The 12989-nt window shown below is 49.4% G+C and overlaps 1 protein-coding gene across 1 annotated transcript; it reads left to right on the top strand.

The window, feature by feature from the left end:
• Window positions 1-6384: 6384 nt before the first annotated feature.
• LOC144719569 (uncharacterized) lies at window positions 6385-11789 on the top strand. The gene has a single exon (XM_078595621.1). It carries the CDS (start codon window positions 7030-7032, stop codon window positions 8008-8010), a length of 981 nt encoding a protein of 326 aa, XP_078451747.1. The 5' UTR covers window positions 6385-7029; the 3' UTR covers window positions 8011-11789.
• The last annotated feature ends 1200 nt before the right edge of the window (window positions 11790-12989 follow it).

The raw sequence follows: 12989 nt of genomic DNA, 5'->3' as shown, positions 1-12989 counted from the left end.
TGCTCGACAGTAAAAAAAATTATACTGGTAGGAACCTCCTGGTTATACCAGCCCACAGGGGATTATTGTGTCCGTCGTGCAGGGAGGGGCTGGGTGGAGAGGGGAGGGGCTGGGTGGGGAGGGTGGGGAGGGGCTGGGTGGGGAGGGGAGGGTGGGGAGGGGCTGGGTGGGGAGGGGCTGGGTGAGGAGGGTGGGGAGGGGCTGGGTGGGGAGGGGCTGGTCACCCCGTGGTGCCCTTATAAAACTCAACGTTTAACCTACTCACGCCGGCTTGTGCCCGCTCTCACAGTCGGGCATATTTGCGGAATACACCACGCCGCCGTTGACCCTGGCCATTGACCGAGCAACCCAACGTTCCTACCAGCTCCCTCCGCAGGAATGTGTTCGAACCCCTAGCATAATTCTCCGATGAATGTTTTAATATAATTTGCTGTAAGAAAGCTGCATTTTTCACCGCACGCTCCAAAAACAGAAGTTGGTGCATTGGGTCATTATCAACCCAGCAACCTGAGTTCGATTCCCGGCTACGGTTGACATGAAGTGGTGAGTGATATTTGAACCGGTCCCCGTGCTCCATCCTTCACTGACCGGCGCCAATCGGAAATGGGGAAGTATGGTTAAATAAGCCCTGATGCCCGACGCAAAATAGGAAGGCCTGCATCCAGCAGTGGATAAATAAAGAGAAAGAAAATACAATTATTACGCCAAAAATCAAAGGGCCAGGTTCATATTTTGATTAAACTTCTGAAACACATAGCCCAGCAATTTCCCCTTTTTTGGTGGAGATATGAGCACAGTTTTAGTGATAAATATGATGGAACATTTTATAGCACACGAACTAGGCACGAAGTGCCTCCCTTCTGTTCGGGATGTATCCTTGGAGTCTGAGCCAGTTTTTCAACAGACCTACATGGGAGTTATTGCAAAGAGCTTTCTACGTGTGATGAGTGAACGCGCATTCGTGATGAACGGGAATAATAAGAAGAGTGCGCGATAAAATGGGTCAGAGTTTATCATAATTCCCCATTATTATGGTGGGGATCAAGTCTTCCTTTAGGACAACCACTGTCAATTGTTTAGTTGGGCGGTTTTAATGCTCGTGCTGTTGGTGTTTTTATTTGCACAGAAAGGCTGCGTGTTTTTTTTTATTATAAATGTTTATCTTTATAGCTCATTTTGAACGTATATTGCGACTTTTTAAAATGTTTTATAAGCTGTTAGCTTGTTTGTTTACCACATTGCTTCCGTTTTTATTGTATTCGCTGTCCCTTTGTGATCCTGCATTTGTTTCAATCCAGGCTTCCTTAGACTTTCAGTCCCCGTGGGCTCTCCCCTGGTCGTTCAGGGCATCACAAATTTAGAAGAACGGACCCCACAAGGCTCCTAAGATATGAGGTGTGCTCTTTCCTGTCTCTTAATCTGTGTGATGCTCTGTTCACCAAAACCCCCTTTAAATTTCGCAGAAACATTAAAGTGCAGTCTCCTACTCTTGTTATCCACTCTATCTCTCTCTCGGCCCTATTGATGTGCTATGAAGAATGGACATTGCCCGAAAACGTCACCTATTACTGTATATATTTGTTCTTTCAGGAAGTGTTGTCGACGAATGTTTGATTTGTTTAAATTATACATTCTGCTTGTTTACTCAGGAAAGCTTCATGAAATCAGTTTCAGGATGGTCCTGCCAAGCTTTCACAGTAGGGGGCCCATTATTGTTATGTACTTTCCAATTTGCGGGTCAGTAATTTGCGGCTCATTTTCTTTACAAATTTTGTAAATTTGGACAATGTCGCCAGCAAAAAATGGCCCGACTCTTGGGAGTGACGTCACGGGATTTTTAACCATCCACTGTGGAGCAAACGGCTCGCAGTATTATCCCGGTTAACACAATCGCAGTATTAACCAGGGCGGTTGCTGGATTCGAAACGTGATTCCTCTGCAAATGCCCTGCCATTGGCCGCGTCACTGCCAACGATATAATTGCACTAAATCCACCCCGCACTCATTACAGACAACAAAGCGGTTACCACAAATGTACCACAGTACCTTGATGATCTCGTCAAGGAGCATAAACCATCACGCGAACTCCGGTCATCCTCGAATCAGCTTATTTTGGCTGGCCATCGAACAAAGACGGTTGCCGCATCATATGCTTTCAGATGCGCTTCTGCAGCCGTCTGGAACGCTCTTCCTTCTGATGTTAGGCAGCCACTGGAGCTACGCACTTTTAAATCTAGATGGAAAACTAATTCCATGATGCTTTCTGTGTTTAGTTTGTCCTTCCCTGTACCTCCCATTTGCACGGTTGGCTACGTGCAGTGCAAAAGAAGTCCAACACAAACATACACACAACCCCCAACGAGCATTGTCAAAATCTCACCATTAACACTGAAATATAAGCAATACACATAATTTAGTCCAAGCAGCACTTTGTTAAGCAAGCAAACTCTGCACCAGTTTCGACCTCCCGGGTCTCATTATTCTGGGTCATTAAGTGACATTAAGAATTACATAACTACACCATGAATCACACATTGTCGCTATATTTGTTTTATTATGTACAGTACTCGGTTTCCAATACTTTTTTGTTGTTAAATTACCTCACTGTTTAAACAACTATATTCACTGGTGGAAATTCCACATTCCTATGGAAGGGGCCATACCGATCAATTGCGTGTAAAATGTTCGCGTGTCCTACGTTGGTATAATAAGCTATTTGGCAAAGCTATCTACACCCAAAGCATCAATGTGGAAGCGGTTCTGTGGTTGGTCCTAGGCCAGTTATAGCGTGCCCTCTTGCAATTCGATGACCTATTATGAATTGAGCTCACGATTCAATTCAACAATCAATGATTATCTGTGGGGAACATAGCGTCTCTAGTGCCCGCCAGGAATCATTTGATATAATTGTACCGTGTATAAAAATCTAAGGTAATTAGTTTTCACATCCTGACGATGCGATCCATGAGCATGATAATATATTTTAAAACGTTGAATCAATACATTATTGCATGCTTAGTCATTCATTCATTCGTCACAACTTCTCGCTGTCGAAGTCATTAGGCTAGATGTTTATAACTTTCTATTGATATCTAAAAGTTTAGAGGCCACTACTGGCCATCAACAACTACAGGAAGAAAATGGAAGAGGCTTTTTCCCATCAGCGGGAAGTGCTCGTTTGACTTCAATCTTTGGACACGTATATTAAGCTGTAAGTACAGACACAAGTTAATGAATTGCCTTACTAAGAGATAAGTCCAAAGGACTTGTGACTGTAAGAGAGCTTTCCTTTATCACTAAAAAGATACTGGATATAAAATGTATGTTTCTCAGTTTGTCTGAAATGTATTTACAGCATAAATAAAATTAGTGACGTGTGTTTTGTCTGTAAATAAAATTCATTACAAGGTGTAATTTTCCACATTTATACATTTTCTAAATTTTTATTCAAATATCTCAATCTGAGAAGGAAAAAATACGTATAAACCCCATGTGTGCTACAGGACAGAAAGGAATGAAACGCAATTCGGACCATTCATTTTATGTGAAGTGGTACCATTAGTAAGCGCCACAGTAAACCTGGCGATCAGAGTTCAATTCCGGGCCATGGCTAACATCAGTGATGAGTGATATCTGAACAGGTCCTGCCCTTCCCTTCACAAACCAGCACTGACTAGCAGGGTGAAGTATGGTCGAGAAAAACACCCATAACCAACATGGCGTAGACAGGCATTCATCCATAAGGGTGATTGAGAATCACTTAGATTTATCTTATTTTGTTATGGGTGAAGAGGTGGCGAAGTCGTTCGCACACCATGGAAACGACTTCATCAATCCAACCGTGGAATTTCCGGGTTAGGCTGCATGTTGAGCATTTTTTTATCTCAACCATTTGCCACGCACTACTCTAACATTTTGAGTTGAAGAGAATAACCTCACCGCTCTACCCTTATGTCGAATTTGTTTCGCTTCGTATGTCCTAGGAATGTCTAGACATTTCCAGCTTTCACCACAAGACACATTTCCATAGGGAAGACGGATACAAGCCGCGTTGAACTTTAACAGTTCTTCTTCAGTCCAAAACGTTGTCAGACATGCAACTGGGTGTGCCTGGAAAGTCCTAGACTACCCGAAAGGGTAGACTTTGTCCATTCTTGTGAATCACACGCCTACATTGAGTCCACTCACGTGTTTCCTTATTGATCTCCCCAACACCTGCCCTCATCACATGTGCAAAATGCTGCCTTATCACTTCAACGTTTATTAGCCGATGGCTCTGCTTTCTTTTTGCAAGCCATCACTCTTTCCACACGTGCTGATTTCCAGAAATCTCTTTAGAATCCACATTTCACCCATCACATGTTGTTCCATCCGTTTACTAAGAGTCCATGTTCAGTATAGCAATACTGACGAAACATGCAGGAGTATAGAGCAATATTGACCAAACGTAACATTCAGTACTCCGTGCATGTATAAAGTATTGGTTTTGGCTCGGGATACCATGTGGGGTGGTTCTTTAGCACGTGGCCCGTGGGAGAGCCACGCGTATCACGTGACCGGAAGCACGTGGCCGAACACGCCCCGAAGGCATTCAGTACAAAATACTAAATGTAAAGTAAATATAAATGTAATATAAATTATATGTAAATAAAGATATCATGAAATATATCAATATGGTGTAGTGATGAGCAAGTAGCGCTGCGAACCCTGCCCACGAGTTCGATTCCCGCTCACGGCCACTAATATATTTGAACCGGTCTTGGGCCTCCCCTAGATAGTCTCAGCCTCAAACGAGTTCCTAGTTCGATGATGTATCATCGTTACTGGGGATATAAAGGCGGCCGGGCGTGGTGATGGATCACCCACCCGCTCGTTCACCGTACCGGCATTCATAAGTGTTCGTCTTTTAAGGCTACACGGGGGAATCTTTGCCCGATAGGCCACGTGCTCTTGGTGAATGTGGTACGAGTGGCTCCGTCGGGACACCGCGAGGTGCTGTTGTTACTTCTTACAACGTACACTGTACACAAACATGAACTGCAAGTACCATACCTGTCAACCCCTTATCAATGCCCTACCTTATTCCGGACCAATTCAGACCTTATTGGTCACCCCGTGCCCCTTATCAATCTCAACGTTCATCCTACAAAGTCCCATCACGAGGGAGAAACGCAAGACCAAAACATGTTTTTTGACCGTATGGATCTCAAAACTAAATTTCAAGAATACGGGGGGGGGGGGGGGGGGGTTAAACGGTATGGCTTTGACAGGTTATGAAGTACAGACACCGCAGATATGCAGATGGGGGCCGTCTGTAAATGACGTCACACACCTATGGGGGGGGGGGGGGGTCAGACATTTGTGACGATGTGTGACGAGGGGGGGGGGGTGAGAAATGTGACGTCACATCAAAATGCTCAACTTTAAATAGACAACACGTTCTACTTCATCAAATAGACTTTTAATAAATGTTTTCTCCTACATCAGAGTGCAGCGCCACATTAAATACGCACTACAATGACAATAGTTTAAAGCGATTTGAAGCATTTTTTATTTTGGGGGGGGGCAGAGCTTTGTGACGTCATATTTGAGGGGGGGGGTCTGACTTTTTGTGACGCCGTGTGACGAAGGGGGGTGGGGGGAGTACAAAAATCGTCCAAAACCGCGTGACGTCATTTATGGACGGCCCCATGGAGGAACAGGCGTCGAGTCGTCCACGTTTCCTCCTCGCCGCTCAATGAGAAGGGGAACTTCATTCGTTCAACCACTCAGTGGCGGTGACATCACCACGGCCCCTTGTGCCAAGCTAGGTACACACACACACACAAACATGGTCGATAAACACGTGAGTACCTATATCCATACTCAACAGTGATGTACACATCGTATAAACGCAGACAGTAATGTAATCGTCTCGAATTGCAACACACATTGCCTATAAAGTCACTGTACAGTGCGGTACAGTGCACACGTGGTCAGGGCCACTGTACACCACACAGCACTGAGCACGTCCCGTGTATGAACCCCACACACGAGCGGGACGTATTTAACTGAATTAAAACAAACACGCTAGGTACCCCTCCCCCCCCCAACACACACGCACAGATAGCGATAGTCGAGTGGGAATTAAAACGCAAATACTAAAAAATTCGCTTCTAATCAATAACCCATCCCCCACAACGCCCCAGGGGGGAGGGAGCGAGAGGGGGGGAGGCTTCGTTGTTCTCGGCGCTCACGTGACCGACCCCGGGGTGACGTCACCCGCGCGAGGCGGGAATGACGTCACGTGGAAAATTCCGGAGGGGGCGGGTGGATTATACGAAGTCGCCGAAAGGGTGGGGGGGGGAGGTGATGGGAGGGTGAGTTAATACTTAAGCCACTTCTGTACATCGTGAAATGTTGAGGCTTTTAGATGCTAAGGAGTTGAACAGGCGGTGAATTGGCAGCGAGGTAAACTACGAAACGCCCGGGGTAATTGGTGCCGGTCTCAATGGACTCTCCCTCCCCCCCTCTCGGTGGCACTTCCCAGTTGGTTCAGTCGGCTCCCCTGTCACTCCTTCCCCTCCCCCACGTTGGACGTTGCGCAAGACCCGGGGCCTGTGGCAGCATTCCATTCAAACCGGCGGGGTCGCGCTCCGATTGGCTGCCTTCCAACGATGGGCGGAGCCAAATCTCGCGCGCCTCGATGCGATTGGTCGGCGCCGGAGAAGTAGGTGGCAACGGGTGACGTCACGTACTACCGGGGTACATAAGCACCGGTGCGGCGGTTGGCTCAGTCATTGGTTCGAGGTTCGTGATGCAGGATCCCGGGTTTCGCGCCCCGACTTTGTGACAATATCCCCACCACAACCGCTTTAAACGCACCAGCGAAACGAAAGACCTCTCTACTATTAACACGATCCGTTACATTACATTATTAGGAACGCGGCCGGTGTGTGTTGGATACTCTGCGTAGCCTCCTTGAACGCACGACCCCCAACGCGGCGGTGTAGAGAGAGAGAAGGGAAGGGGACGGACGCTTGCTTGGCCATGGAGGCGGAGCGCCTGATCGCGCTCTCCCTGGGCAAGATGCACTGCAGCCCGCGGGGCGGACTCAGCCTCCACCGCAGCCTCCTCGTCTCGTACGTGCTGCGCAGCGCCCAGCGCGCCTACTTTGACGAGGAGCCGCGTCTCGTCGCCGCGCAGCGAGCACACGCCGCGATCTTCTCCCAGCAGCAACAACAACAGCAGCAGCCACCGCTACCTCCGCCGCAGCTCTCGCCGCCGCTGCCTCCGACGCCGCCCGAGAGCGGCGACGGCTCCGACGCCGAGACGCTGAGCGCCGTGGCCGCCATCGCCGCCACTCTGTGCGGGAGCTACCATCACCACCCCCACCACTCGTTGGACGAGTCCGGCCGTGACGTCATCGCCACGCCCCCTACGGGGGGTGGAGCCAAGGGGGGCTACGTCACAGTGGGCGGGCATGACGAGCAGGAGGCGGGCACGTGGGCGGGAGCTGTCGACGATGATGGAGGAGGAGGAGGAAGACGCGGCGGCTGTGGAGATTGCGACGGCGACGTGGAGGAGGCGGAAAGCGCGAGCGAGTGCAGCGTCGTTTGGGACTTGGACGCGAACGTGGTGGCCGCCACGCAGCAGCAGCAACGCGGAGCCGCTCGCCGCAAGCGCCGCAACTGCTGCCCGCGGCGAACGCGGCCCGCGCTGAGCGCGCACGACGACGACGAGGTGGTGGAGGAGGAGGAGGACGCGGCGGGGGTGGGAGATGGTGACGCGGGGCTGCGGGAGGAGAAGCAGCAGCAGCGGCGGCGAGGAGGAGGAGATGCCGAGGAGGATGAAGATGAGAATGAGGAGGGTGGTGCCAAGCGGCCCCGGCGGAGCGCGGGAGATTCGGCGGCGGCGGCGCTCACGGGGCTCGAGTCGGGGCTCGCGGGGCTCTGCGCGGCGCCGGCGCGGACCTCGGGCGGAGGGGGAGCCCTGGACGCCGCGTGGCAGACCCCCATCGCGGCCTTCTGACTGTGACGCGAGGCCTGCCGGGGGCTGCTGCTGCTGCTACTACTCCCATCCTCTCCCCGTGCAGCCTCGCGAATCCGACAGGAAGGGGTTTGAATAACCCCCCCCCTCCTTTCTCTCTCCCACCCCCCACCGGGGTGGCCGTGCCGGGCTGTTACGCGCTTGCCCGGCCGTCTTTGTCTCCCTCCCTCTCGACGCTGGCGTTCACACCGCGAGAGGTCGGTCCCAAGATTGGGAAGGGTTTTGGTTCCCAGCGATGGGAACCATTGGACGGGGAGGAATCGAACTCTGTTCGCGGTGGGGGTCTAATCCCCTCCCCCTCCTCCCCACGCCTGCGCTGTCCGCATAGACTGTCGTGCTGTACACACCGCCAGGGTAAGCCGCGGTGGCAGGCGAAGAGGGGGGGGGGGCCCTGAAGCCCACCAGCAGTGCTAGGGGGGGGGGGGTGGCCGGGCGAGAGAGACGGAGCCGCGTGGCTCGGAACTGTGAATAGAGGCGCGGAGTTTTTAAATTCACACGCAGGCCACCACGGCCTCGTCCATCGGCCTGGAGGAGATTGCCTCGCGAGGTTCATAATTGACGTGTCAGGGGCTCGGGAGCGACTGAGAGGAGCCGGGCAGAGAGAGAGAGAGGGAGGGAACCATTCCCGTTACGAATGACTGCAAACAAAACGTCTACGACGGTGCGCGTTGTGGAATTTTTTTTTATTATTGTTGTATGACAATGCAGCCTCGCCCTGCTATGCCGGAGTGAAATGTATGTTTTTGGTGGCACTCAGCTGCCCGATATGTATCGGTGGGGGGGGGGGACGACCCCCCCCCCTAGTGGTGGCGGGGGAGGGAGTCGCCTTTACTGCCCCCCACGAACGCGTGATGAAGAATTCCGCCTGACTTTGGGAGTGCTCTCGACTCGTCCGTCGTTCACTCTCAATCCCTCGATTCTAACCTCAACACTAAAGCCTTAACCCCCACCACCACCATCGCCCAAAACGAAAAGCGAGTGAAGACGGGGGAGTGGGGGGTGGGAGAGGGGTTGGTTGTTTTCCTCCTTTTTCGTCAAGTTAAATAAGCGGGAGTTAATTATTTCAACTTGTAACGAGAGATCGAGAGAGGTGGGGGGGGTGGCTGGAGGAGGAACCACAGACACGAACCTGGAAGACGGCGGCAGCAGCCACGCGGGTGAGAAAGCCTTCGCTACCAATAATTTCCCAAGCTCTGCGGTCCTCTTCTATTAAAAAAAATGAAGGCGCGTTATCGGCCAAATTGATCATTGTGAGAGTGGGGGGGGGTGGTGAGGACACTCATAACACGCGGAGACGGACAGCCAGACACGGGGCCTTGGCGACAAACCTCCCGGTCATCCCGCGATTCGAGTAGCACAATCATCGGCGGCTGTCTGTGTCTTCTGGGTTATAAAATGCGACAGGGATATGATATGATAACCGTTACACACGGGATACGCCATACAGATCTTTTTATCCGTGTTTGTTACGTGCTCAGCCTGAAGTGATAAAGGAAATTGTCCAGGTGCCGATACGGCCCCGTACCGTAGTTGTAAAACAACTTGGAAGATGATTTGTCTTTTTGTTTTTTTTTGTAAGCAAAACCGTTTAAAAAAATGCCACACTTGACAGTGGAGAGCGTTTAATATTAAAGTAAGCGCCTGTATCTCCCCCTCCATCAATAGTTTATGATAATGGTCAGCAGGTGAGATGGTGTTGTCTAGGGGAAACGAAACTCTTCTCAAGCTATTTGCTATTCAATTGGTTGCTGAAACTTGCTAATAATGAGGCCCGCTTAGAGGGGGGGGGGGATTATTACTGTCAGAAAGATTTATCCTAAAAGTGGTGTTATGCCGCCCGCACGGTTGATGCGGTGAGCCGCCAAGGGTCTTCTCGTGTCTCCCAAAGCCTTGGCCAGTTCCGACTTTTTGCCCGGATGATGATTCACTTAGCTGTTTTTTTTGCCAGTGGTCAGGGCATAGACACATGCCAGCATGGCCTGGCAGTGCGACACGGGAGTTGTCATTTTTCCCAACACCCCACCACCTTTCAGCGCTGTTCAGAGATGGTTGCAATGATTACTCTTCGTAGAGGGTTTTTTTAAAGAATTGAGAGCCATTAAAGTTACATTCTCGTTTAAAGTGGCTTTATTGGCCGAGCACCAGTAACTTTAGCGTGTGTAGCCATTATTTAGTGAGAACATTGCCTTATATCGCCTAACTAATTAACCCAAGTGTTAAAAAAGTTACCTTGACTGTTCGATCTGCTGACAGAGGTCGCATTTCAGGCACATCATCCCTATCCTTCGGTCGATTAAAACGAGCACCTCTTTAACAGATACAGCAACTATGCTCATCCTGTAACCGCCAGGGGAATGTGGAATGTCCACCGAATGGCTCTGGATTTAAAAGTCGGGGTTACCCCCCCCCCCCCACTTTTGTGGAAAACGATGCACGGGCGAAGGAGCCCAACGCGGCGCTGAAGATTCCTCGCGCGAATATATTCGATACGTGGAAGGGTGGCGGTGTAGTGAAATGTCACGCTTGTTGGTGGAAGGAAATCGGGAGGTCTGAGATTAAAAAAGGTTTCGCGGCATTTATGCAATTGTGTGGTTAAATCTGGTCAAATAATCCCTCTTCCTCCCCCCATGAGCTGCACAGTGCAGGGAGGTCCTCATCCAGCAGTGGATTGACACAAGGCCTCATCCTCTAAGTATATGGAAGTGTGGAGTCGAGGCGGTTGTAACCTTGGTTCCTGCTAGGCGGCGGAGGGCCTGGACAACACTATCAGTGGTTACATCTGCAGTGTACCCAACGGCACACGGATAACGTTAATTATAATGAACAGAATAATAAGTTGTTAAAGCAGTGGTGGCAATTGGCCTCGTCCCGAAATACTGCAGGGCAGTTGATGGTGACGATAACAAATGGTATGAGAACTATACTCCCAACCTGGTGTGAATGTGCATCATTTTCAGTTCGCCCTCTGTATAAGACCGAGTTGAATCGCTGTCTTTCTCCAGCAGTGGATTGACCATGGCTCATTGTTGACGGCTCTATCCCCTCTCCCATGTAGATCATGGTGATGGTGTAGACTGCCTCGATTGCCAGGCCTTGGGCAGTTTGGACTGTGGCGATGTGTTGGAACGCAGTCTGGCCTGCCTGATGGTCATGCCTTGACTCTGGTTGTCTTATGTTTAAGGCAGTTTCAAATACCTGGATGTCTTAATATTAATGTGGCCATGTACAGTACTTAAAACTGAACGTAACCCTCTTATAATATGTGCTGCTTTGTCAAAAGTTGTAGCCTTGAAACGGTCTCATCCACGTAAAAACAACGTTACTTCGATCCAGCCTGAATGTCGAGTGGGACAGCAGCTCATTGTTATTACGTTGTGATTCTGGAGAAAACGGAGTGGGGGGGATATTTCGAATTCGAGTGGCATACTGTGTTGACTTTTAACATTTTTGGTGTATTTAAAGTAGACAAAATACTTGATTGACCGGTTAAAATGAAATTTTATTGAGTTCTTGATTTGAATTGAACCTACAAAAAACTATAAAGTTAGTGATACATTTTCTATAATTGATAAGACTGTCCGATGTACGGGGAGGGCGGGGGGGGGGATTGGTTTGAATGACGTTATTGATTACTGTCAATTGTGGAGAAAGCTCCGCTGCCTGCTGTTGGTAACTTATTCCTTTGTTCATCGCGTTTGTGTTCAATTTTCTTGTCTGGCCACGGTTGGAGGAGGGGTCTGAATAAAGGTTATTCTATTTTTTTTTATCTCTTTCGCTTCCTCTTTTTTAAATTGATGATTAACAAGAAGCCGCAGTCGTGCGACTGGGCATGTAACCCAAACTATGGGCCATTTCGTGAACGCAACTGTAGTCTTGCACTCATTCAAGGGAAGAGGCATAGTCAAACACTTCACGGACACTTAAGCCCTCTCGTGCCGATCATACGTCCACATTGCCATTTATCTCCAGAAGATATTGCCATCATGGGTACGAAGAGAATGATGAGTGTTAATGGCACTGGTTAAGGCGGGAGCTCTTAAACGGAACATGACATTTCTCAAGAAACAACGTAAAATACGAATGTCGTTGAGAATAAAAATAAGCAGGCAATACATATCCTTCACATATCTGTGTACCTGCATACAAGTGTATTACACAAGCCATCAGCCGCATGGCCTGGGAGGGCCAACATTTCAGCAGTATTGCTTCAAGACAAGCCAACTAAACGTTTTGACTCGTGTGCCTGAATCGATGCTGGTAAACGCTGATCTTGTAAGCATGGACTCTCGTATTATTGGTGTAAAACCTTGCCAACACAATTTAAAACAGGTTTTTTTCATAGCCAATAAAATGTTTATGCTTGAGGGTCAATAAAATATGGATCCATGATCAGAATGAACAGCCTCTTGTAAGAGATGGATTCTTAAAAGCTGCATGATTCGTTAGTGAGAATCGCCAATAGTTGTACTGCACCCACAAGGAACAACCCTTGTAGCTGCATGTGTGGCTCAATTTACAACCGAGGCTGCATACTGGGCAGTGCCTTAACCAGCTCGGCATGGCTCAAGACGCATTGCCGTTTTTCCACTGCACAAACCGAGCCATGTCACAGACGGCACAAGCAATGCAAGTCAAGACGCATGTAGATGACCCGGTCGTGTCGTGTCCTCAGTCGTGTGAGGCCAGAGTTTCACGGTTTGGTTATGGTTCAGAGCAAAGTGCGATTGAAAAAAATACCCTATAGCGAGGGCTACGTGATGGCTCTGCTGTAATGTGCTAAGTGGAAAACATTTAATCCAGTTTTTCTCTTCCTCTTGGTGGCTCCCAGAAAGTTCTATGAGTTTGAACCCAGGCTATGGCTACTTTGGGTTGATACATTTGGAAGTGCAGTCAACACCAGATATACAGGAAGTCTTAATATAAAAGTCCCCATAGCACAGCATTCTGAGATGCAGTCACAT

The sequence above is a fragment of the Lampetra planeri genome, chromosome 6, assembly GCF_965212315.1.
Source record: "Lampetra planeri chromosome 6, kcLamPlan1.2.h2, whole genome shotgun sequence".
In the NCBI taxonomy this organism is placed as follows: domain Eukaryota; kingdom Metazoa; phylum Chordata; class Hyperoartia; order Petromyzontiformes; family Petromyzontidae; genus Lampetra; species Lampetra planeri.
The sequence above is the reverse complement of the archived record's forward strand: the minus strand, read 5'-3'. Positions and strand labels throughout refer to the sequence as shown.